The 24904-nt window shown below is 55.3% G+C and overlaps 3 protein-coding genes across 3 annotated transcripts; 2 read left to right on the forward strand and 1 right to left on the reverse strand.

Annotated features, from left to right (window-relative positions):
• Nucleotides 1-659: 659 nt before the first annotated feature.
• On the forward strand, nucleotides 660-7193 carry NCLIV_028360 (conserved hypothetical protein; the record flags this gene model as incomplete). Its single annotated transcript, XM_003883030.1, has 7 exons — nucleotides 660-671; nucleotides 1183-2524; nucleotides 3073-3258; nucleotides 3707-4038; nucleotides 4617-5053; nucleotides 5778-6127; nucleotides 6901-7193. 7 exons carry the CDS (start codon nucleotides 660-662, stop codon nucleotides 7191-7193), a joined length of 2952 nt encoding a protein of 983 aa, XP_003883079.1.
• A 2701-nt stretch (nucleotides 7194-9894) lies between these two features.
• On the forward strand, nucleotides 9895-17959 carry NCLIV_028370 (hypothetical protein; the record flags this gene model as incomplete). The annotated part of the gene is made up of 11 exons (XM_003883031.1): nucleotides 9895-10198; nucleotides 10783-11386; nucleotides 11912-12128; nucleotides 13004-13139; nucleotides 13722-14053; nucleotides 14550-14780; nucleotides 15443-15679; nucleotides 16289-16439; nucleotides 16835-16968; nucleotides 17202-17388; nucleotides 17706-17959. The coding sequence occupies 11 exons, from the start codon at nucleotides 9895-9897 to the stop codon at nucleotides 17957-17959; spliced, it is 2787 nt and encodes a 928-aa protein (XP_003883080.1).
• Nucleotides 17960-19229: 1270 nt separating this feature from the next.
• Nucleotides 19230-24113, reverse strand: NCLIV_028380 (conserved hypothetical protein; the record flags this gene model as incomplete). Its single annotated transcript, XM_003883032.1, has 7 exons — nucleotides 19230-19316; nucleotides 19819-19903; nucleotides 20537-20593; nucleotides 21232-21273; nucleotides 22142-22393; nucleotides 23233-23543; nucleotides 23913-24113. The coding sequence occupies 7 exons, from the start codon at nucleotides 24111-24113 to the stop codon at nucleotides 19230-19232; spliced, it is 1035 nt and encodes a 344-aa protein (XP_003883081.1).
• Between the last annotated feature and the right edge of the window lie 791 nt (nucleotides 24114-24904).

Genomic DNA, 24904 nt, shown 5'->3' on the forward strand with positions numbered 1-24904 from the left:
ACAACCCCGGGCAAGGAGAGACTCCCCGGCGAAACACAAAGAAGAGGGAGAAGAAGAGGACTGTCTTTTTCGAGGAAGCGACAAGGATCGAGAGTCCAGAAGAGACCTCCTACTGCCTCTCATATGCGGAAAAAGACAAATCGGCGAAAGCACATGGATCGAGACAGTCAAGGAGATTGACGGAAAACGCGAAGGTCGCGCAGCGGCGCTATGGGTGAGACGAGAGAGGCAGAAGCCCGTTCTTTCAAATTTCGTGGAAACCAAAGCTTCTCAAACTTCCGCTTTTACCTTCGTGCCTGTGTTAAGCGCACGACCTAAAACGTCGTGTCCAGCGTAAATACGAAGCACCGATCGGCTCGCGCACACTGGCAAACCTCACGAATGAGCTGAGATAAATTCTAAACGGACACGTGCAGTTCGCGGCCCTGTCGAGTGTCGTAGGAAACGCGAAACGCGAAGCCGAGAACTGGCGGTGCCGACTGGCTGTTCACAACGCCTTTCCCTCCCTCTCAACAAAACAGTCGCTTCGCAAGGAAACACCACATTTACTCATCCAGAAACACACGAAAACTAGAGAATTCGTCAAACGAATTCCGGGGACAGCCGCCGCCATAAACAGTGGATACACCTTTTGTATTTTCCTATGCATCTTTATTTATATGTACAAGTATGTAAGCATAGATGAAGGAGCACGTACACATATGGCTGTATACCTATTTGTCTACGTATATATACATGTATCATTGTGTGTGTGTTTGTTTAGAGACCAGCACACAAAAACGTCTGCGTATTCACTTACATATATCGCTGTGTACGTGGTTGCCTATAGACAAGCACACAAAAACGTCTGCGTATCCATATATATATATGCGTGTGTAAACAGCTTTGTGTCGCGAGAGCATGGCGGAACCTGGTGCTGGGAAGATGCGCTCCTGTAGACGTATTTGTGTGTCAATGCGTTTGGTGGCAAAGATGAAAATTCTTTGAGTTTTTGTCTCCCAGCGGGGCCGCCAAATCGCTCCCGTCTTGTCGCCGGTGTATAGCCGCTCCGTGGTCAGTCTCGTGTTTTTCGTGGATGCTGCGAAGCTTGGTTTGTGTCTCGCATTTTCTCTCTCGTGCGTTCGGTTTGTCTGTGAATGCGTGCGTTTTCCCCGCTTGGTTTTGTCGCCTGCGTTTCGGCAGCTGAACGCGATTGCCAAGACCGCCTCGCCTCTCTCAGTCCTCCTGGCTGCCACGGCGCTGCAGGAGCGCAAGTGGTTAGTCGGCGATGGCGACGAGGCGCGACCGTCCACGCATGCGAATGTGAAGAGGCCGTCCAAGGGGAAGAAGGACTGTGTCGCTCTGCAGCGAATTCAAGAGACTCTCCTGCTCAGTGCCCACAGAGTGTCTGACCCCGTCTTTGTCCTGATCCTCAAACTGCTTTTCTCCTCTTCCTTCGCCCTCGACCCCAACGAACGAGCGTTGCTTGTGACGCAACTCGACCAGCGGGTCGCGTCGATGCATGCGTCGCTTCTCCCAAATGTCGCCTCTGCCCTCAGTCAAAACCTAACCAGTCGCAATCCGTCTTCTTCGTCTCCTCCTTCTTCTTCTCCGTCTTCTCCGGCTTCTTCTCGCGAGGAGGTTGTGCGTCAGCGAGTCGTCGACCGGCTTTTGCCTTTCCTGCTCTCCGACCCGCGCGACAGTCTCTTTCGTAACTTGTCGTCTTCGTCTTTTGGTTCTCCGGTTTCACGTCCCTCTGCCCCGGATTCTCTGCCTGCCACGCGGGGCTCTTCCCTTTCATCGAACCGCGAACGGGAGCGGATCCGCGAGGACGCCGAGACGCGCGCTCTGGAGGAGATTTCTCGAAACCCGCCGCAAATCGCTGCATGCATTGCGAGCTGCGGCAAGCTCCGCCCTCTGTCTGTCGAGCAGCGAACGGAGTTGAAGGGACTGTTGAAGGCGCTTGTTCGCGCGGCGCGCGACGGCCGGAAAGAGAAGGCGGCAAACGCCAGCGAAGGGGAAGCATCGCGAACCGACGGCGGCCGACAGGCGGGGCGAGGAGAAGCCGGGACTCACACAAGCCCTCAGGGCTCAGAGGAAGACGGGGGGGAAGCGCGGACGAACGGCGACGCCACCCGCGAGGCCGCGAACGCCGTGGAGCACAACGCTTGGCTCCAGATGACTGACGTGCCTGGCAAAGAAGACCGGACCACACACCGACCTTCCGAAATGTCTGCGTCGTCTCCGTCTCGCTTAGGTGATCGCCAAGGCCGGGAGGCGACGGCCGAGGCTGCCGGCAGTGCGTCGGAGTCTCAGGCCTCGCGCGAACGCGAAGCGCAGCTGGTCGGCGAGATGCTGCTCGTGCCTTCTGCGATGGCGGCCATTGGCTCTGCCGACGCTCTGCTCTTTTTCGATTGCGTGGACGCGATTTACAAATTCCTCCCGAGATACTCCGACGCCCAACTCGCAACCTTCTGCCGGCGAGCGGCTCTCGTCCAGTTTGAAAAACGCGACTCCGAGAACGAGGAGAGTCGACGCGTGAACGGTGAGACAGCAAACACCCGTCCAGCTGCCTTGCGGGATTAGTGGCGAAAGCGAAGAACGGGAAATCCGCCTTGCGACACTACCGTCTCCATCACCCCACGACGCAGGGCGGGCCATGTTCGCTTCCGGGAACCACTTTCCTCTTTGTTCGCGAGACAGCGAAACGGGAGATCTTTCTCGCGCTTCTGCCTCTTCCCCGAGTCACGCCGCCCGTGGTCGTCGTTCGCCTGCCTCGCCGGCGGTCCTCGTGAGGCATCTGCTTGCGTGTGCTCCTGTGTTTGTGTGTATTTCTGTGTGTGTATATGTGAGTGCGTATGTGTATGCATGCGTATGGATGTGTATGCATGCGTATGGATGTGTATTCACGCGTATGGATGCGTATTCATGCGAATGAATGTGTATGCAAGCATGGGTATCTCTCTTTTACTCTCGGTATGTGTCTTGGATCGGCCGGTTCACACTTCCGCGCTCTTGATCGGAAATGCCTCGACGGTTTGCCATCTTTGGACTTTTCGTCTGTTTCTCTCGGACCCCGACGTGTTTTCTCAGGCTTCCATCTCTTCACGCTCTTTCTCGTCGACCGCCTCCCAACGATGTCGCCGCCTCGCCAAGAGAAGCTCGGAGCCGTCTTGGCGGCGTTTGTGGGAAACCACCCGCCTCATGTCGCCGCTTCCCTCTCCCTTCTCGCGTCGTCCTTCCTCATTCACATGCATCCAAACGTCGTGCGCGGCACCGGTCAGCGTTTCCCCTCGGCGCATGCAGTCATCCCTTCTCCGTTTCTGCGCCCCTTTCTGTTCTCCGGGGTCTGTCGCCCGCCGACCTGACGCGGGGGGATTTTTGCACCTGTAACGTCTGCTCGCCTCCGGTGAACCTCTCTCGCCGCCTTCCATCTCGCTCGGGATCCGCCCCGCCTTTGCTCACTCTTCGTTCTGCGGCTCTTTCTCTTCCTCACGTGTTTTCTCTCTCCTTCGCACGTTCGCGCTTTCTTCCCTTCACATGTTCTCGCTTTCTCTTCTTCACATGTTCGCGGTTTCTCTTTCGCAGACGTTCTCGACTGTGTCGCAGAATCTTGCTTTCTGTGGGCACATTGCAGGCAACCTCTGGAGTGGCGTTGATCCTCTCAGCTCACCTTCTCGTCGTTTTTCTCTCGCGTTTTCGAACTCGTCCTATGCGTCGCGCATAGTGCACATCTCGCGGACTGCGTCTCTCTTTCTCTCACCGTCTACGTCTCTGCTCGCTGCGTCTGCGCCGCCGTCCGCCGAGGCGAAAAAGGTGCTGGCCGCCCTGCGCGTCTATCGCCGGAGTCTCGAGCGCATCTCCCAAGAGCGGGGCGTGCTTGCGTCGCTTCATGCAGCCGATTTGATCAAACTCCTCGACGCGACGCTGCGGCTCAAACAGGTATCCAGTCTGTCGGCAGACGGAAAGGCGAAACAGCGGCCGAGCGACGCCGCAGGCGACCTGGCAGACCAGGAGATGCTGCGCGTCTTCAACGACATCCTGCACGCCCTGCACAAGGTGAGACAAGTCACCACCGTTCAACCGTGCGCGAGTCGAGAAAGGCGGCTCTCTTCATCTTTCCGGTCTTGTGCATCGAGTTAAAAAGCGCCAAATCCAGTTAGGCAGGCAGCCTGGGTGGGGCTGGATGTGCGGAAACGGCGACGCCCAGACCGTCAGAAGAGGACGCGCCTAGTTGGAGTAGAAGCGGCGTCAGGGATCGTACGGTCTGTTGGCTCGTTCCGTCGCCTCTGTGTCTCTTCGTGAACACTCTGACCCTCTGAGGCGCCGAACGATCGAGGCACGCAACTGCCATGTAGACGCAGTCTCACCCCAGTGCGTGTGCAACTCTCCACGAGAAGTTCCACACAGTTCATTCTAGGCCATGTACGAAGGGCGTCTACGCGTTCACACCTAAACCGCGGTGTTTCTGTTCCTACGACTACGTATATATACCTAAATATCTCGATGTACAAACAGAACGCGGCAGGTGAGCGTGCGTTGCCGTCTTCGTTTTTTGTGGACGTGCTGTCTCGTGTTTTGTTGTTTTTGTCTGCTCTTCGTGGCTCGGATTCTCGCGCTTTTCCCGCTGCATGCAGAAGGCGGCCGCGTTCACCGTGTCCGACGCTGAGGCGCTTCTGGGCGTTTTGAACCTTCTGGGTCAGCGCGACGGCTCGGCGAAGAAAGGCGCGAAGCCACAGACGCGCGTTTTGTCTCCACCTGCGACGACGGCGCTGCTGACGCGCCTCCTGCACATTGCAGCGACCCGCCCGGAGCGCAGGGAGAACCCCCCCGCTTCGGCCGCGCTACGGGCTGCGCAGCTCTTTCCAGAACTCGGCGACAGCGTCCAGAGTCCAGCGGAGCGCACCGCGCTGGACGGCGAGGCTCTCCTGCGTGCGAGGCCGCTCTCCTTCAGTCAGTTCCTCGCGGAGACATCACGCGACCGTGCCGGCCTTGAGGGCCTCAGCGAGGCGCAAATCAAACAGCTTCGCCTAGCGCTGCAACTCCTCCTGCCTCGACCTCTCGAAGTCTTCAAGTAAACGCCGGGCATGCGGACACGGACCGACTCAGACACATAGGCACATGTCCACCGCATCTTTCATATCTCAGATTTGCCGCACTATATCTGCATTTATATGTACTGGTACACCTACATATATATATATATGAGTGCAGGTATACACAGATGTGTATACACAGGTACATGTTTGTGTATTTACAGATGTGTTTATGGTCACAAGTATGTGCTTATAGATGTACGCGCTTTTCACGTGTGTGAGGGCGGGGATGCCAAGTCCGCGCCTTTCACAGGAGCCGAGGCTGCATCTCTTCTTCGCTCGCCCCAGCTGCGGGCTTAATAAGGAATGATGGAGCGCAGAAGCGCGGGAAGAAGGGGGGGGGGACGGTGCCCGGTGTACAGGAGGAAAGAGCCAGGGACCGTTTTGCGATGCGCAGACGCGAAGACATGCAAAGAAGAATGGAGAGGTCGAGCGCGGTCGACACAGCTGTCTTTCGACACAGATGCGCAGCGGTGGGAGAGGAGTGACAGCCTACACAGAGGTGGGGAGGGAAATGCGGCGTGTTTTGTCCCGTGCTTCCTCGTCGCGTCTCTTGGCGTCGCGTTCTTGGCGTCGCGTCGCCTTCGTTCGTGGGGTGTCTCCAAACGGCTTTTTGGTCTGTGTTTCGGGTTTCCCCTCTTTTCCTGCGTCTCGCCCCCTTCACCGAGCTCGCCGATGTTGTCTCCGGACTCTCTTCCGCAGAGCGAGTGGTCTCCCTGACGAGGTGCTGGTTCTGCTGCTCTTCGCTGTCGAGGCCACCACCTGGCTCGTGAGCGAGATCGGCGCTCTCCCCACTTTCCTCTCGCTGTCGACTGCCGCGCCCGCGCTGGGCCTCTCGGGGCGACGCGTCTCGTCCCCTCGCCCTCATCAAGACAGAGACGAAGGAGACGGGCGCGACGGAGGCGACGACGGCGACGAGAGAGCGGAGGAGATGCAAGGCAGAGAAGCCGCGGCTCTGATGCTGTTTGGGATTACCCGACAGACGCTGGCCGGGGCGTTCGGAGCTTGCGGGCTCATGCTGGAAGAAATGCAGGCGAAAGACCGACGGCGAAGTACGAGGCAGACACGGGACGAGATGTTCGATCTGGTCGCCTGGCCTCTCACACGTCAGAAGTGTCGTCAGAAGTGTCTTGCGTCGCTTGTTTCTTCTTTCCGCCCTCTTCATACTTCTTCCCCTTCCCCTTTGGCGCCTCTCGTCACTCTGCTGGTGCCCGGGAGGTTCGCTCGGCCCGCTTCTCGGCCCCGCTCTGTGCACGACGCACGCCTGCCGATGCGCCTTTCTACGTTCGTCCTTTACCGCATCCTGTCCTTTCCCTGACTTGTCTAGCCATGTATAAACAGACGCATGTATATTTCTAGCGATACGGGTCAATCAATCGCTCAATCTCCCGACCTGCGTGTCTATAGATCTTTCAACCTAGCTGCGAACCAGTGGATTTGTCCATCTGACGCGCTCTCCATATATATATATATATATATATATATATATATATATGAGCATTACATGTGAGCATCTACGCTCTGTGTGCCTGTCTACGCCTTTGCACCTCTCTCCAGCAGTCGATCTCTCTGTAGTTCCGTCTGTTGCCGTGCTCTGTCTCTCTTTCTCTCCCGCCTGTTTCTGCGTGTGTCTCGGGCTCTCTCGCCATAAGCATTTGTATGGTGAGGTTCAGATGTAGACGTACATGTCTGCGTCCGTGGTTCCTGTCTCGCGCCGGTTTTTGTGGTGTGTATCCATCCCTCGGGCCTCCCACACAAGCGCATGCAGGCGCAGGATGCCGCTCAAGTTGTGGTGTCTTTCTCGTCTTGCGCTCTTTGTTTCCAGCTCAGGTTGTAGGTTTGACGTCTCGACTAGCGCGTCTGCTACCCGCGGACATTGCGGCTTCGACCGATCGCCGCCTTCTCACCGAGTCGCTTCTTCGCGCGCTCCCAGCCGACGTCGAAGCGCTGCGCCTTGCATGCGTCGAGTTACTCGGCCTTCGGGCCATTCGGAGACAGGAGACGCTCTTTGAGAAGAGCCAGCGACGGCGGGAGGAGAGGCGACAGCTCGGGGCGGCGCGCACGGAAACGCCCCAGACCGAAGAAGAAAGCGAACGCGAAGACAGTACACAACACTAAGAAGAAATACGAAGCTGGCGGCACTCGTCACTTGCGGCGACGGCGTACACCTCGCTGCATGCACACCCAGCTGTATGTATATATAGATAGATATATTACAGGCATGTGTCTGTGGACATCTATAAAAGGATATTCATCTATGTATATATATACATTACAGGCATGTGTCTGTGGACATCTATAAAATGATATTCATCCATGTATGTATATATATATATATATATATATGTATATGTAGGATCGAACGAAGGACCGAGAGCAGCGGGGAGAAAGTGCTGATGATTGGAACGCCTTTGGGCCATTGCTGTTGCGTCGCGGTGGTGCGTCGCGACATGCAAAACGTGAAACCATGCGTCACGAAAAACCGCAAGGAACCGTTGAGCCCAATCTGCTGGCAGGTGTGCGGCGAAGGCGCCGCGGAGCATAGAAATTCGTCTATGTTTATACGCGTATATATATGCGCAGTCATATTTGTACGGAAATATACACATCTATGCACATGTTTATATTCAAATAAATAAGTGTGATTTTTTTGTCATCTTTTTCTCGGACACCTACTCTGGCGGCCTCTCGATCTCTCTGGGATGACCAGCGGCCATGAGCTCACAACACTTCTATCTTCTTGGAGGTGGAACAAGGGCGAAGATAATCGAGATTCGGACGGAGAGAGGGCTAGACAGAAAGTAAACAGACTGTCCTGTTTGTATGCATATTTTTGCTCATGCTGGCATCTCACTCCCAATTTGTCACGCAGCTCCTCATGCAGAAAGGCAGCGAGGCGATTTCACGTTCTCTCTGGGAGAAGACAACGGATACACCAATACACACATACGCATAAGTTAAATATATATATATATATATATATATGCTCATGCTTATACCTATGTACACGTATATATAGGTGTACGGAGTGCGTCTATGGGGCCTTGCTTTCTTGCGGTTTATGGCAGCCCTAAACGGCGAATCAGCTTCGATTCCAACACGGCTTTCCGTGGAGTGTGCACAGTCTCCCCGGGGGGGATCAGTCGTCATGTGCAGATTTCCCAGCCCTCAACGCTAGAAACGAACACGCAGACTTCACGAAAATGCGAACTGTCGCAGAAGGCTGAAATCTCATTTTCCTCTCATTTCCTTTCGGCTGTAGCCGCAGTGCGTCCACACACACATATATACATAAATAGTATATATATATATATATATGTGGATGTATTTGCACATGTACGCATACGGGTTTCTTCACATGATTTCCTTTTCTTTTCGTGTGCCTCTGTAAACAAATGCAGAAGCCAATGCATGTAGACATATGCATTGACAAAAGGAATTCATTCCTCGTTCTGTAGACAGAAATGCACCCGCTGTGCTGCAGGCGTGTGGGCTCGAGGCGGCGCGACTGGGGGCCGTGAAAGACGAGAACGCTTGGTGAAGGGGAGGAAGGAAGCGAGAAAAAAAACGGCAAGAGGCTCTAGTTTGCGATCGTCTTCTGCTCTTTCGAGTTCGCGCGCATCCTGCTGTCCAGAGTAATACGCGTGTGAGCCCGAGGCGAGAGTGATCGCTCCGTCGTCCCGTTAGAGATGCCAAGACTACCGGCCTCCCACATGTGCCTTTCTGATAAGATAAACAACGCCAGGCAGGCGCAACTCCGCGGTGTTCACTACATTTGTACGTGGACAACATACACATATATGCCCACATGAATATTCATGCAAAAATGTATAGATGTAGAAGTACGTGCAGTCCTGTACTCATATCTCTACATGTTTTTACGCAGAGATACACGCATCTGCATTTAGACTCTTTTGTCGCGATCGTATGCCTGTTTATGGAGATGGCTTTATACATACATATATGTATGCGCATATATAGATATATACATATATATATATATAAATATATATATATATATATATCGGCTTATTAGAAGAGAAACTTCGGTACCGGAACGGGCCACAGAGTCGTCGCGAACGGCAAGGCGCGCACAGCTCGCCGCGCGCTCCTTCGCTATCTGCTGGTTTGTTTTCTGTCACTGGTTTCACGGCGAGCGCGGCGGGAGAACAAGAAAAAACCCGAATCGCGTGAAGAGAGCGACTTGGCAGTGAAGCAAGGGAAAGGAGTTTCGACTTAACGAACGCATAAAAAAGGGTGTTCGTTGGTGCCAAAGGCGTCCCACCGTTCCATATCCGCGACAAACGAGAGAGACACACGCGGGGCCGACAACTGAGTTTTGTTTCCACAGTTTTCCCGTTAGTTGATTTTCTTGAGGCGTGTCCGGTGTAAAAAAGGCCTTCATTCCGAAATCCCTGCTATCTTTTCCTGTTGAATCTGTCTTTGTCGCATTTTCAACTAGCGCTCGGCACTCTCTGCGAGGCGGTCGTAGGCTCTCGGCAGGCGGTTCGCTCGGTTTCCCGTGCAGTCGCGTTCGTCAGGCCAACGTCGTCCAAGTGCAGTTTCGGGCGCTTCTTGCTTTCTCGCCTTCTTCAGTCCTTCATTCAGTCTCTTTGGTGTGCCTGCCGAGCTTCTTGACGTGGTTATCGCCTGTGAGAGCGCGCCTTCTCTTCTGCGGCCGTACCCCCCTGGAGACCCAGCGTCTTGCTTTCTCACCTCCGAGCGCTTTCTCCGTTCCACGTCCTTTTTGAGTGTGCGCGCTGCTTGCTGATTTCTTCTGTTCTTCGGCGTCTCTCTGTCTCGTGTTTCTCGCGCCGCCATGGATGCCGACGCGTGGACGACTCTGGTCAAGAAGGCGTTCCTCGCCGGCCAGGAGGTCTGCCGAGAGCGGCGGAATCCTCAGCTGGATCCTCTCCACCTGTTTGAAGCGATGCTTCGCGACAAGCAAAGTTTCGCGAGTCAGGTTCTCTCGCAGTGCCCCGGCGATTTTGCACAGCTGAAGGAAGATGTCCACCGAGCCGTTCTCAAGTTTCCGCAGCAAAACCCGCCGCCGGACTTCCCCAGTCCAAACCACGCGCTGATGGCGGTGCTGAGGCACGGCAAGGAAATCCAAAGGCAACTGAGTGCGTCTAACCGGTCGAGGCAAACGGAAGAAACAGAGGCTGCAATCTCCACACGTGCACACTGCCGGGGGTAGATCTGCGGATGCGCAGGTGTATAGAAACATGCGTATCTGTCAGTGCAGGAGGCTGTAGGAGGTTTGCGGAGGATGCGTAGAGCTTAGCGCACATCGTCACACCACCACGGCTCTTGCCTGAGAGGGTGCTGAAACGAGACCGCGAGCCGAGGAAAAAGCACAGTGCGTCCGAGATTCTCCTGTTTCGTGGAGAGAACGAGAAAGCAGTGTGTGCGTTTACGGTCTCTGCGGAACGCGCGAAAAGGCAGCCTGCCAACCACGCCGCGCAAAACGAGGCCGTTTGAGGTAGTGACGGGATGCCTCTCGATCGAACTCCGCTGCACTCTCTTTCGTCATGCCCAAGCGCCGACTCTCCGTCTCCCCAATCACACCCAAACACAGTCCCCGCACTCTAGACGCACCCCTCTCTTTCTCTCTTTCTCTCTTGTTCTTGTCCGCTTCTGTCTCTCCGTCTTTCCGCGGCATATGCGTCTGTTGCTCTGTTCGCGTCGTCTCTGTCGTCTTTTGCAGACGATTCGCTGATGTCGGCGGACAGCTTGTTTCTCGCGCTGGTGCAGGAGAAGAGCATACGCGGCCTTCTCACCGAAGCGGGGTTCATGATGAAGCAGATCGAGGAGAAGGCGAAGAGCGTGCGCGGGTTGAGGAAGATTTCATCTTCGGACGACGACGCGAACTTTGAGGCACTGAAAAAGTACGGAACCGACTTCACAGACCTCGCCGAGAAGGGAAAGCTGGACCCGGTGATTGGGCGCGAAGACGAGATCCGACGCGTGATTCGCATTCTCTGTCGGCGGACGAAGAACAACCCGGTGCTCATCGGCGAGCCGGGAGTGGGCAAAAGCGCGATCGTGGAGGGACTTGCGAGGCGCATCGTCGAGAACGACGTGCCGAGCAATCTGCGCTGCCGCCTCGTCTCCCTCGACGTTGGCGCCCTGATCTCCGGCGCCAAGTACCGCGGCGAGTTCGAGGAACGGCTGACCGCTGTCCTGAAGGAAGTCAAGGACGCAGCCGGGAAGGTGATTCTCTTCATCGACGAAATCCACGTCATCCTGGGAGCCGGGAAAACCGAGGGCGCACTCGACGCGGCCAACCTCCTCAAACCCATGCTCGCAAGGTGAGAGGAGAGAAGACGCGCGAAGGGAAAGGAAGAAGCGAACGCGAGAAGAAGAAAGGAAATGGAGGAAGGAAGAGAAAGGCGAGAAGACGGACGCTGAGGAGAAAAACGAAGGAAGAAAGGGAAGAAAGGGAAGAAAGGAAGAAAGGCGGATGACAGAAAAACAGAGAAACGGAAGCCAACGAGAAAGGCGGGAAGGAGGCGAGCTGGAAAGAGCGAAAAAAGAGAGACCCGTGGAAGGACGAGAGCGCCTTTTCGCGTGCGTGAGTTTGGAGGAGGAGCTGAGACGGGGTGGAAGAAAAGGAGACAGTCTGCGAGGAAACCGAGACGCCTCGTGCGTTCTCTCGCTACTGTGTTTCGCGACTGACGACCGGTGTGTGTGACTCGTGACCGTCGGTCTTCTCCCGGGAATCTGTCGAGTCCGGTGGGGTCGCCCAAAGCGACGTTGTGAGCGGAGACGTGTCCAGAACGTCCGAACGCGCGTGGCCTTTGTTGTCGGCCGGGACTTTCCCGTCTTCCCTTCAGAGGCGAGCTGCGCTGCATCGGCGCCACGACGCTCGATGAGTACCGGAAACACGTGGAGAAGGACGCGGCGTTCGAGCGACGATTTCAACAAGTCCACGTCCGGGAACCTTCGGTCCAGGCCACCATTTCCATTCTGCGTGGCCTAAAAGATCGCTACGCATCCCACCACGGAGTTCGGATTCTTGACTCCGCTCTCGTTGAAGCCGCTCAACTCGCTGTGAGTCGAGAAAACGGGGCAGACGCACACGCGAGGAGGGCGCACGCGTCGGCCCGCACTCGCACTGCACATGCCGAACGCCGCTACTGCCTCGCTAAACGACCGCATGCGAATGTTTGTAGATACCGATGCGTTCCAGGGGTGGGTAGCGCTGGCATCTGGACGGGTATCCGCGTGGACGGACACTGTGAATGCAAAAACGCACACGTTCTTTTGGACCTCGCTCCAAGCAGATGTTGCAAGGCGTGTGCGCGTTCGACGCCAGTTTCTTGCTGTATGCATTCGTCTACGCGCTATATATCGGTACAGCGAAGTGTGAGCGTATACATAGCTAGCTGTGCATCTGCCTCTCTGTGTTTCCGGCTACCTCTGTCTCAAATCCTGACCCTTGGTCAACCTGCCTTGGCGTCTGTCGGTCTATCTCTCGCTCTCTCTGCGTAGTGTCCATCTGTTGGTATCCACCCTGAAGCGCTCTCTCTGTCTCCCTGTCTACCGGTATCTCCCCCAGTCTCCCTTTCTCTCTATCAACAGGTATCTCTGCGTGCCTGCCTCGCCATCTAAGCGCCCTACTAGTGAATTCCGACACTTCGTGCATCCCCTTCTCTCCGCCTATCATTGTAGCTTCTTTTCCAATCGATCTGTCGTTCGGTGTACGTCTCTCTCTGTTTGTGTCTGGGTCTGTCTCTGTATTCACCGATATATATATATATATATATATATACATACGGATTGATCGATAGATAGATAGGTAGATAGATAGGTAGATAGGTAGATATACAGATGGATATATAGTTGCACGTGGAAGTGCACATCGCTGCATGGGGAGATCGTGTGGAAATCGCCGTTTTGGCGTGTGTTGACTGTATGCACGTCAGGACCGTTACATCACAGCTCGGTTTCTGCCCGACAAAGCCATTGACCTGATGGACGAAGCGTGCGCGATCGCGCGAGTGCAAGTCGACAGCAAACCCGAGGCTGTGGACGTGCTGGAGCGGCAAAAAGTGCAGCTTGGTAAGATCCGAAGAGCGCATGCGCGCTTGCCGTCGCCACCGGCAGAACCGCCCGAAGCTCGAAAGGTTTTTGCGGTGTAGAAGGCAGCCCTCAGCTGTCGGAGCGGAGCACCTCCGCGTTCGCCTATCCCCGCGTTCGACCTTGTCGCAAGCACATCATACTGAAATCAAACTTCCAGTTGTTGTGTTTACCCGGATCCTCATGCGCTCATGCAAATATGTACTTACGCACCAATTATTTCCGTGTACGTAGCTGTGTATGTCTGACGAATGCGTCGATCTGAAGCGAATCTGCGCGTCACTTTCTCTCCCTCTGTAGTTGCGGGGTCCGACTTTTTGCTTTGGAGGAGAGGGTGACCGCCTGGCTGTCAGCTGCCTCTCGCCACCGCGAGAAAAGCCCTCGCGATCTGTTGACGCACGCCGATTCCAAGCCCACAAGCATGCCGGCGCCCTTGGATGTACACATTTACGTCTCCCTCCCTTTCTATCTCTCTCTATGTAAGCCTTCGAACGCCCCGCTGTTCGTATAGCCTGTGTGCATGCGTTTCGCGTTGCGTGCGGGGCGAGCGATCTTTTTCTGCAGAAGTGGAGGTTCTTGCGCTGGAGAAGGAGAAGGATCCTGCCTCTCAGAAGCGCCTGGCGGAGGTCCGGCAGCACCTGGGCGAGATCGCCGACGCGTTGCGTCCGCTGTATCTACAGTACCAGCAAGAGAAAGGCCGAATCGACGAGCTCGGGAAGCTGGCTCAGAAGCAAGACGAACTGAAGGCGAAGATCGACCGGGCCCAGAGAGTCGGCGATCTCGACCTCGTAGCCGAGCTCCGCTTCGACGCCCTCCCCGGCGTGGAGGCGCGATTCAAAAAGCTGCAGGCGGAGCAGGAGGAGTACGAACGAACCCACAAACCGTTGCTTACCGAGGTAGGGCGCGCGCTTCCAGGCTCCGGCTGCGCGGCGTGGCGAGCAAAAAACGCAGAGGAACGTGCTGCGGGCGGCGCGGGAACTTAGAGACCACGCTTTGGGGGATGCATGCACGCAGGCCTGCGAGAGAGTGAACAGACTGAACACCATGTGTGACAAAGATAATCAGGGTAACCTGGGGGAAGCCTTAGCATAACTCCCAGGGACACAAAAATAGGTAAGACACTTGGGCCTCGTTCGCGCGCGCCTCCGTGTTTCTGGTCTGGGTTTGCGGCGCGGCCCGCTGCGCCCGACGCCCGCACTCGCGTGGACAGCGCGGCCCGGGAGACGCGGGAGCATCTCACCTGTCCTCCGCGCACCACTGGGAAAGAGAGAGAATGGGAGTGTGAGACACGGAGACAGAGAGCGAGAGAGAGGCGGCGAGTCAGAGAGAATTCGAACGCGCGGGCACACAGAGGAGAGATTCGCTCAATGGTACGTGGTGTCTCGGGTGTAGGTCGTAGGTCCAGAGCAAATCGCAGATGTCGTCCAGCGCTGGACCAACATTCCCGTCCACAAGTTGACGCAGACGGAAACCGAGCGTTTGCTGGCCTTCGGGAAGACCCTAGCCGAGCAAGTGATCGGCCAGCCGCAAGCTGTGGAGGCAGTGTCGCAGGCGATTCTGCGATCCGCCGCTGGACTCTCGAAACGCAATAAGCCGATCGGCAGCTTTCTCTTCCTCGGCCCGGTACGCGAAGCCGAACGAAAAGAGCGCAGATGCATGCTCAACAACCTGAACGCCCCTCGGCCCTGCTTGGCCTCGCGCAGATACCCGAACCGTCCAAGCAAAAGAACGTGTACCCTTGGCCGCAATAGGTGCATAGCGATATACAGATATCAACATAGAAGCCTGTCTAAATAGAAGGATGCATCGATAGAGAGAACCATGTAATCGTGTGTACGCGTTTTCGCACCTCGGTGGTGTTCGCGGTTTACCTAGCCGGGGGCGGTCTACGGGTCTACGCGTGCGCTTGGGAAGCGGAGCAGCCGGGACGCATGTCGCTCCAGTCTTGTACATGCTCCTCTGGACCCACACACGCACACACACAGGCACAGACACACGCACACACACAGGCACACACACACACAGACACACATGCGCCTCCACCCATACAAACATACAAGCAAGTCCACATTCATATATATATATATATGTTTGGCTGTAGGAAAGCGCTGCCCGAGGTAGTCTGGGCGGATGTCTCTGGCCCTGTTAAAGTCGCGAAATCTGTCCACGTATGTCTGTACTGAATCGAAGCGCTGTCTCCTTCCATTTGTGTGGGGCGCGTGTCCGTGTCCCCTCCTGGACTTGGGCCCTCGTTTGTCCTGCTGGTGCGCGTGCGGCCTCGTCAGACTGGCGTGGGGAAGACTGAGCTGTGCAAGCGCGTCGCGGAGTCTCTGTTCGACACGAAAGAGCGCCTTGTACGCTTCGACATGAGCGAGTACATGGAGCAGCACTCGGTTTCGCGGCTCATTGGCGCGCCACCCGGCTACGTGGGGCACGACGAAGGCGGCCAGCTTACTGAGGAGATTCGCCGCAACCCCTACAGCGTGGTGCTGTTTGACGAAGTGGAGAAAGCCCACTCTCAGGTAGGCCACCGCGCTTAAAGTTGCCTTTAGCTTCATGTGTTAATGACGGATGCTCAATGTCTCGACGCACTTCGCAGTGTCGAGCACGCGCCTCGGTCTCTCCAGCTTCTGCCGAGGTGTCGGAGCCTACAGCGCCAACCCACGTCGTGCCTGGAGTCGTCCCCAGCGCTGCGTAGGCCTGTCGACACTGGCCGACTTCTTTCCCCCTCTGCCTCTGCCTTGTTTTCTCGTTTCTTCCCTCGCTTTCTATCTCGCTGTCTGTCCTTCTCACCTTCGCTTCCTTCGCTTGCTCCCTGTCTCTCTCTCTCCTCATATCGTTCTCTCTCTGCTCTCTCTCCCCCTCCCGTTCTCTCTCTCTCCGCGCTCTCCGCCTCCCTTTCTCTCTCTCGTTTTCGAGTTCGCGTTCTCAGTTCTTCACCCCTTCTCCGCTTCCTCTTTCTCTCTGTCTTTTTTTCTCTTTTCGTTGTCTCCTTTTCTCTCTTGCTCTCTCGCTGTCGGGACGACTCTGAGTTTTTCCCTTCTCTCTTTCTCTTTCTCATTTCCTTCGTTTCCGCTCTCCGCGCTCTTTCTCCGTCTGTTTTCCCGCGGCGCGTTGGCCTCTCTGCGCAGGTGTGGAACGTGCTGCTGCAAGTCCTCGACGACGGTCGCCTCACCGACAGCCAAGGCCGCACAGTCGACTTCTCCAACACCATCATTATCCTCACTTCCAACCTGGGTGCCGCCTTCCTCCTCGAGGCCGCGCAGCGTGTCGGCACTGAAGGTGCGTCGTGGAGAGAACCCAGCGGTGCCGCGCCCCAGAAGAGAAGGGAAACCAAGTGCAAAGACAGAGAGACGGACGCGACACACCACGAGGAAGCGAGAAAAGAAACGTGAAGAGCGCAGAAGGCCGCACCGGCTGCGCGGAGATTGCCAAACAGAGAGAGCGACAAGTGCTCTTTCCGATTTTTCGTGGCCGCCGTGTGTTAAGAGCATTACCTGTCCTCGTGTCCACCGTATCTTTGGGTTCCGGCATGCTCTATCATGGCTTCTGGTTCTTTGCGATCGCACCGTGGATTCATCTGCCACAAGACACTCGACGCTATTGGCCTCTCGTTCCCTTCCCATGAATTTATTTCTTTTCCTCTTGTGGCGTTTTGGGTCTGTTTCCTCTCTCAGAGCAACTCGCCGCCGAAGCGGCGGCGAAGGAGATGGTCATGATGGAAGTGCGAAAATTCTTCAAACCAGAAATGCTGAATCGCCTTGACGACATTGTCATCTTCAAAGCCCTCACAAACGTCAATTTGCGTCAGGTATCCTGCTCATCCAGGCACCTTTCTAACTCTGCACATCTGTGCCGAGTTTTCACGCCTGCAGCTTCGATATTTACATATATATATATATATATATATATATATATATACCCTCTATCTGTGCAGGCATGTGCGCATCTGTGCGCTGATCTACGCGTGTAAAGGAATTCTTTCAACTGCAGGTATATATGCTGTATTCGTACGTTTCCCAGTTCTGTTCCCTGCGTCCCCAGGTGATGAACCTTCAAATGGAAGAAGTCCGGGAGCGTTTGGCTGAGAAGCGAATCGAACTGACGCTCACCGATCGCGCCACGGACCACGTCGTGCACGAGGCGTTCGATCCCGCCTATGGCGCACGACCTCTCAAGCGATTTGTTGAGCGGCATATTGTCTCTGACCTGTCCCTAAAACTTCTCAAAGGTACGCATTGATCGACACATCGAATGTGCATCCTCCTACCCATATCTTTGACGATACGTATATATATATATATATATATATATGTAGAGGCAGTCGCTTGTGGCATACCGTTCTGCATGTCCAGTCGTGTGTGTTTATCTCCATATATGCATTAATACATGCAGAGAGGAAACGGCAGGCATTCGCGCAGACGGCGATGCCTGCTGAAGTTCTCAAGCGAGAGGCTCTGTCACTCGCGCCCATGTTCGGTGCCAGTCTGTGTGGCAACGAGGGGCGACTTCGGGTTGTTTCTCATCTTGGCTTTGGACTTCTTTCAGGCGAGATTGTCCCGGATTCCCGCGTGCTGTGCGATTGGGACGAGAAGCGCCGCGCGTGGGTATGGGAGACGACGACGGCTGTCGAGTCGACTGCATCTGTGCGCAAAACGCCAGGGCATCCTGTGGAGGCCGAGATGGATGCCGAGAGCTTGTCACCAGACTCCCGGACGCTTTCCCTCGGAAGCCGCACCGATAGCTACACCAATCGGTCCTCGGCCATGCATGAGACCAATGCGAAGAAATTCAGATACTAGGCCGAGAAGAAACCCGGCCGCGCATGCGACTCGAGATCCCGACCTCGCCACCGATGCGAAACTCGTTGATGCCCTTCGGTGTGACTCGAGGCACGAAGGTCGATACACATGGGCACAGTCCTCATACGCACTCAAGCACACAGACACATGCATATACATACACGCTCGTGACTGCTGACACACTACACAGGCATGTATATATCTATACTTTAGGGTACATTCACGCAGATACCTATCTGTAGTTATCTATAGATATAGACATACGCGGCTATTCATATACTGATGACGGAATATGCGTTGATGCTTGTATATCTGGATGTATGTAGATGAACCCCTGCAGAAGGTTCTGTCGATAAGACGAATTGTAAGTTTCGGGCATCGGGCGACGGTCCTTTGGGCGACGTGGTTTCTCCTCAGCCTCTTCGGAGAGGGTGCAGAGATCGGAGCGCTTCGGTTATCTGTGGAACTCTTTTCACACAGCGCCGGGTAACGGAGTACCGTCATCGCGGAAGCAAGATTGCTTATCAACTTCTTTTGAAGGCAGGGGGGGGGGGGGGGGAAGTGTATGTATATATATATATATATATATATATATCCTTGAGTTATACATTTGGGGGCGTGGGTGGAGGCGTGTGGTCCCGATCGTTTCCCCGTAACACTGTGGGCGGGAAGTTGCCAAGCGAACCGCGATCTCGGTCTCACTGCTGCGCGGCGAGACAGCCCGCAAGCGATTGTGAGGATGGCCGACAGCTTCCCAAAACTCAGGACAGGATGTGGAGCACAGATGTGCAAAGGAGGACGCGTCTCTTCACCCGAACCGTGAACCTGCGCGCACACACTGAGGGCCTTGCATCCCTCAGTGTGTGCGCGCATTTTCCGGAAGCCCAACACGCTCAGCTCCACTCTCCCTGCAACTGCCAAGGCAGCCCCCGGAACGTGGCTGACACGCGGCGCTCTCGTCTTTTCTGTTCGCTCTCCTTTGCAGAAAGAGAACGAGCCTTTTTCACACTTTTCAACGTGTCAAACCTCGAGAGTCAAACGTGAAGGCGATTCAGCCTCTATCGCGTCGGTTTTTCGCGCATGCAAAGGACACACAACGACATAGATAGATACGTTTTGTCCATATAACGTTACGCGACTACGCATGCAGCATTCGACAGACGCGCTCAGCGTCAGAGTCAGCGGGGAATCCTTCAGCGTTTCCGCCTTCTCCAGGGTTTCTCAATCCTGCATTGGGGCATTCAGTTCCTGCCCCGATTCCGGCAGGGCTTTAGACCGTTCGGAGTTGTTTCTCTTTGGACGAAAGGGTGGTGTCGATCTCTGCAATCTTCTTTTCCGTCGCTTGTTGCACGCGGTCCTGACCAGGCAAGCAAGCGAAGAGACACCAGCCCATGGGAGACGGACTGCAAAGCGCGGAGTACCGTGGCGGACGAGGAACGAAGCAGGCGCTTCCAAGGGACGGTCCGAAGAGGCGTAAACAACGCAGCAGCCGCGCCACTCTGATACCGGTTCTTTCCCATCCCTTTTAACGAGGGCGGCAAGCATCGTTCCTCCACCCAGAAACCACTCTTGCGTGCACATGTATGCGATGTATGTTGTTTGCGTATATAAATACAGCTGTACATATCTGGAACTCCATATATAGGCTCGAGAGTGCACGCACAACCAAACGTACATATCCACCATATATGAATAAGGGAGATTCCCGGATGCATGCGTCCGCACCTACTGAAACACGCCTACCACCGCAGGCATATCTAGGAAGGCGCTCAAGCAGGCAGAAATACAAAACCTCAAATCAGCTGGAAGGAACACGAGAGGCATCTCTCCCGTATTCGCGAGATGTCGGACAAACTTACTTGAAGTTTGGAAATTCGATCTTCGCCGATTCCTCCAGCCTTCTTGACGCCGCGGAGCTCCTCCAGCAGTTCGCGACGGAGGCGTCTGCTCACGAAAGGCGAGCAAAATCAGACCGGAGCAAGGAAGCAAAGAACACACATCGCGGCGCATGCCAGTGACCGCAAGGGTGCGGGATACTCCAGGGACAGCTTTTTTCACCCTTGCAAAGATAGGGAAGTATTCTTAGATCTCGCCACACGTCTACGCACTCTACGATATAGGTATATACATATTTGAATTGGAGCGAAATGTTTACATTCTAGATAGGCAGACAGAAGCACATACAGGCAGATATAGGTAGATAAGGATATACGTTTGTACGTAAGAGTACGAGGGAACAACGGAATGCGCTTTTTGGTTTGGGTCTCAACCGCGAAGCGCGTGTGGGTGTGTGGAGGCATAACTGGCAGGTCTTTTGCATGGCAACCGAACGTGGAAGACGGCGACAGGGTCCGCCGAGCGCTGTCGCGTAGCAGCGCAACTCGGACATCGTCTGCCTGCATTTCGTCTCCCTCTGCAGATCTTGTCTGTCTCATTTTTCTTTCTCAAGCGGAGCGCGCCTTTGGGGAGTCCGACTGAAGCAGTAGGCGTGGCGCACGGCTGCAAGACACCTCCGCGCGTAGCATGCAAGCGTCTATCGAGCTCTGTGTTTCCCTCGCGGGTCTGTCGCGTTCTCACCTCAAGACGACGCGTCCTTCCTCAGCTTCCGCTCTCGCTTCGTTCACAAGTTGCAGCCTGACAGGAAAAAGGCAACGCACGCTCTCAACCTCCACCATCTCGAACGAGGCGCATGCTACGGACCCTCGCACGTCCTTCCACGCGGCAATCCTTGCAGTGTGTGAGAGAGGCTCTCGCAGTTCTTCCGCGAAGCACCTTGGGACTGTGCCCGCCTCTCTCATCAACTCTGTCGCCTTCCTCACCTCCGCATCCCCTCACTGATTTCGGCCGGCTCCAGAAAAAACCGCCCCATCCCGGACACATGTCGCTTCATTCTCAACGCAACTCTACACCTTTTCCTAGGTGCGTGACACGCTCACAAAAACGGGGACCTAGGGCGTTGTACATTCGGCGGCACCGAAGCCTCCCACTGTCTCAGACGCGCGCGAGGAAAGCATATACATATAGATATATGTACCTTATCTATATACATACGCGCAAATGCATATACATATGCATGCATGTATATACACGTACACACTTATGTATCTGCACACATGTGTTCAGCAAGTAGGCTCTACATGAAAGGCGTCAGACTAGCTATGTGGCGACAGTGTCGCTGTGTGCATGTGTATTTTCAGAGACTCCGCTTCAATGTGGAGTTCAAAAAACAGCGGCATTCGATTCCCGTCGGGACGCGAAGAGTGGATACGCACCTCCGCTCTTGAGTGAGAGCTGGGAAATCGACAAGCATTTCCCTGCATGCCAAGCATCGCATCCGATAGAGAAGCACCTACGCCGCCGCCACCTTGGACGATCGATCCGGAATCCAAACGCCTTTTGAAAAACAAAACGGACGCCTCTCTACCTCGAAGTCGCCATCCCAAACTCGCGTCTGTTTCACCCTCCCCCACAAACGAATGTGTCTGGAGAGCTGTGCCTGCCTGCGTTCTCCCAACCATATATATATATATATATATATGTAGACATACATGCATGGGAGTGCAGATGGGTGCGTAACGAGGGCGACCGCGAGAGAGCGGCAGAGGGACCGAACGTGTAGCAACAACACAGACACGGAAAGACGGAGAAGACGGACACGCAGAGCGAGATAAGGCAACCGATGCCGAGATAGATCAGGCTTGTCGATATAACGATATGTACGCCAATTTCTCGGGCACACGGGAGGCTGAATGCTGGCGCACACGTCAGGCCTGGCAACGCACGGGGGGGTCCGCAAGCGGCGCACGCTGAGACGGCCAGTGCATCGGGCTCGAGATGCATGCATGTAAAGAAAAAACTGGAAAGAAAGAGGATGAGAGTTCAGGAGAAGTGTCCCGTGGCCGACCTTGACGTGGCCGCCACGTACAGAGGCACGTGGAGCTGAGGAGTATCGCTTTTTGCTCTCTTGGCAGCGAAAGGATCTGTAACTTGGTCCTGTCCCTCTCCTCAGCTTGCTGCTTGCGCAACGGGATTCCAAGCCGTCGTTTCGAGACACCCCTCAGCACGAGTGATTGGCGCACCCCACGAGGCACGGAGACACGGCTCGACAGACAGCGGAAAGACGCGACCTCGTCTCGTGCGGCCCCCAACTCTGGCCTCGAGAGGAATCCCGCGCCGACTTACCTTTGCCTTTTCGCTCCCTTCTCGTCCTCATTTTTGGTGCGGACTGACAGGCCAAGCGACGCAGTCGAGAGCGCCTTCTCAATCGCCGCAAAAAGCTGAAGGGAGCTCTCGAGGGGCTGCAAGGCGAGAGTCGAAGGAGACACTTGCTTCACTGTCACAACTGACCGAACGGAGACAGGCGCAAGGCCGTCTGACGGCCGAGTGGGAGGCGCCGCAGGCAGCCGAAGGAAGATCTTCTCGAGGGCCAAGACGCTGCGAGAAACGCGGGGAAGGACAGCGTCAGTTGAAGAGATTTACACGATTTTACGTGGTAGAGACGGGCCCAACTGTCTCCAGGAGTTCGTATCCCAGCTCACGTACTACAGCTGACGGCGCACGAGCGTCCCTAACTCTATCTTGTTCAGGACCACGGGAGAACTAAGCCGACATGGAGATGCTGAACAGACACGAATCGTTGTATTACATTTTATATTGCCTTTTTACTCCGAGGATGGGACAAAAGCGGAAGGCCCTCCAGGTGCTGACAAGCGTGTGACGCCTCCTGTCCCGCGAGTGAGCATCGTTTTGTCTCCACATCCAAGTTAGTGGGCGTCAACATGTGCTTCTCCGTGCAGGTACGCAAACGACACGCTTCCGTAGAGATATGGGCAGTATTTATGTGTAGGTGAATCTACCTATATATATATGGGGTTTACGTTTATATATATATATATATATATATGATGGGCAGACGGAGAACGGGAGTAAGGACGAAGGGCTCAGTTCTCTCCGTGGGTAGAGCTGCGGATAACCCAGCAACGAATCCGGGAAGCTGGACACGCCGGGTACTGTGGGATTCGGCGCTCGAGTTCTTGCCTCTTTTTCGATTTTCACTTTGGATCGCGTCTTCTGTTCGCTTTCGCTCCGCTGTTCTACTCTGTTCTGCAGAGAAGAGACGCGTGTGCAGTGCCGTGCACGCTTTCCCCTCCATTTCTTTATGTCCCTTCCCAGTGCTCGACGCTTCCTCCTCCTTCTTTGATGCCTACGCGGAGGGACGGACAAACGCGAAACGTTAAGCGCACAGCGCAAGGTACAGCCGAGTGTACACGCACCTGGCGGCTTCGGGCCTCAGCTGAGCAAGGCGATGCTTCACGCGGTTTGTCGCGCCTTGCAGAGACTCATTTGTTTTGTCGAGAAACGAATCTTCTGTCCAGTTGGCAAACGGATCCTGTCTCTCCTCGGCCTCTCCTCGCCCTCGTCTTTTGGTCTTCTCTCGCTTGTCCCCCCTCTCTCCACTCTCGCGGTTGCTATTCCGCCTGCTCAACAGCTTGTTCCTCCCCAGCCACGAGGGCGTGGAAGACGGCAAAGCGCGGATCGAGGCAAACGCAAGAGACCACGGAGCATTCCGAGCTGCGCCGCGCCCCTCGGCAACCGAGGAAAACGGCGAACTCGCAAAACAGCTCCTAACGACGCCGTGAAGTGGGTGAGATCCCCGATCTTCTCCTGTGGACGGCGAACGCAAGCAGAACAGTCCCCGACCAGGGGGAGAGGGAAAGGAAGAACGAGCAACGGAAGACACAGAGAAGAAAGACACAGGACAGACAAAACAAGAAACGAGAGAAGAATACGGATGAGGACGGCCGTAAGAGGGAAGACAGGAAGATAGATCTGGACGAGGGTGGACGGGAGGAGAAGCAAACGCGCCAAGGCACCGAGGAGAGGCACTGGCGAGACGAAGAGACAAAGAGCGAGGCGCGTGCGCCGAAAGAGAAAACAGAGGAGAAATACGTACGGTGGGTGAGCAGCGTTTTCGGTTCAACGGCCAGTCAGGGGAAACGGACTTATTTGCTGCGAGAACAGTCGAGCGGACTACGGCGCCTCCGTTGAGCCATGGCGAGGCAGAGCAGCTGGAGAGGAGATGTGAAAGAAAGAGCAAAGCGAGCGCGAGAGAGGGAGGGCAGGCCGAGAGAGGCGGGACAGGAACCGGCTTCATCGTGGGACGGAGTCATTGTCGATTAAAAGCACGGTTCGACAGACCCAGGAAAAAGCTGAGAGCGCCAGAAGAAAGAGGAAAAAGAAGCTCCACTTTCACAAGCCTCTACCGACGAAGAGTCTAAACACACGCTCCCTCGTACCGTCAGCCTCGTTGCTCAGCTTCAGATTTCGGCAAAGAAGCAACGCGAAGAGAAAGGAGAGAGAGAAAGGAGAGAGAGAAAGGAGAGAGAGAAAGGGAGAAAGAGCGGAAGACGAGAGGGACAGCCAACAAAGACGGGATGGGACGCAAGCAAGGTTTCGGCTGTCTCGCCCGCCGTTTCTGCGCCGAGTTGGTGTCTCGGAGAGCGGAGGCTTGCCCGGCAGAAACCCCTTTCCTTTTGAGCGTCGTTCCCCATCGGTTCACTTCTTGTGAAGATTCCTCTCGTCGGCTGAAAATGGAAAGGCGGGGAAAAAGTTTTCTGAAGAGGCGGCGGGATGTGCGGCAGTCTCTAAATGCGTCAACAGGCTCCCGTGCCCGCAGGGCGTCGGCAAACGAGGACAACGGGAAGGCCGTGGTGCCACCAAGAAGCGGACGAAGAAAAGGTGGAGACAAGTTGAGAAGAAGGAGGAGAGAAAACGGAAACGTCGCGACATAGGCCACGCATAAAAACCAATCACACCGGAGCAGCCCGGACCGAGACTCGCGCCTTGGTTTTGGAGTGGCTAAGCGCGCGTTTCCTCGCGCGACAGGTCGATGCTGTGGACGGCAAAACGGCCGTCAAGTGCTTCAGAAGAGAGGGAGGATAATAC

Source organism: Neospora caninum, chromosome VIIb (genome assembly GCF_000208865.1).
Source record: "Neospora caninum Liverpool complete genome, chromosome VIIb".
NCBI lineage: Eukaryota > Apicomplexa > Conoidasida > Eucoccidiorida > Sarcocystidae > Neospora > Neospora caninum.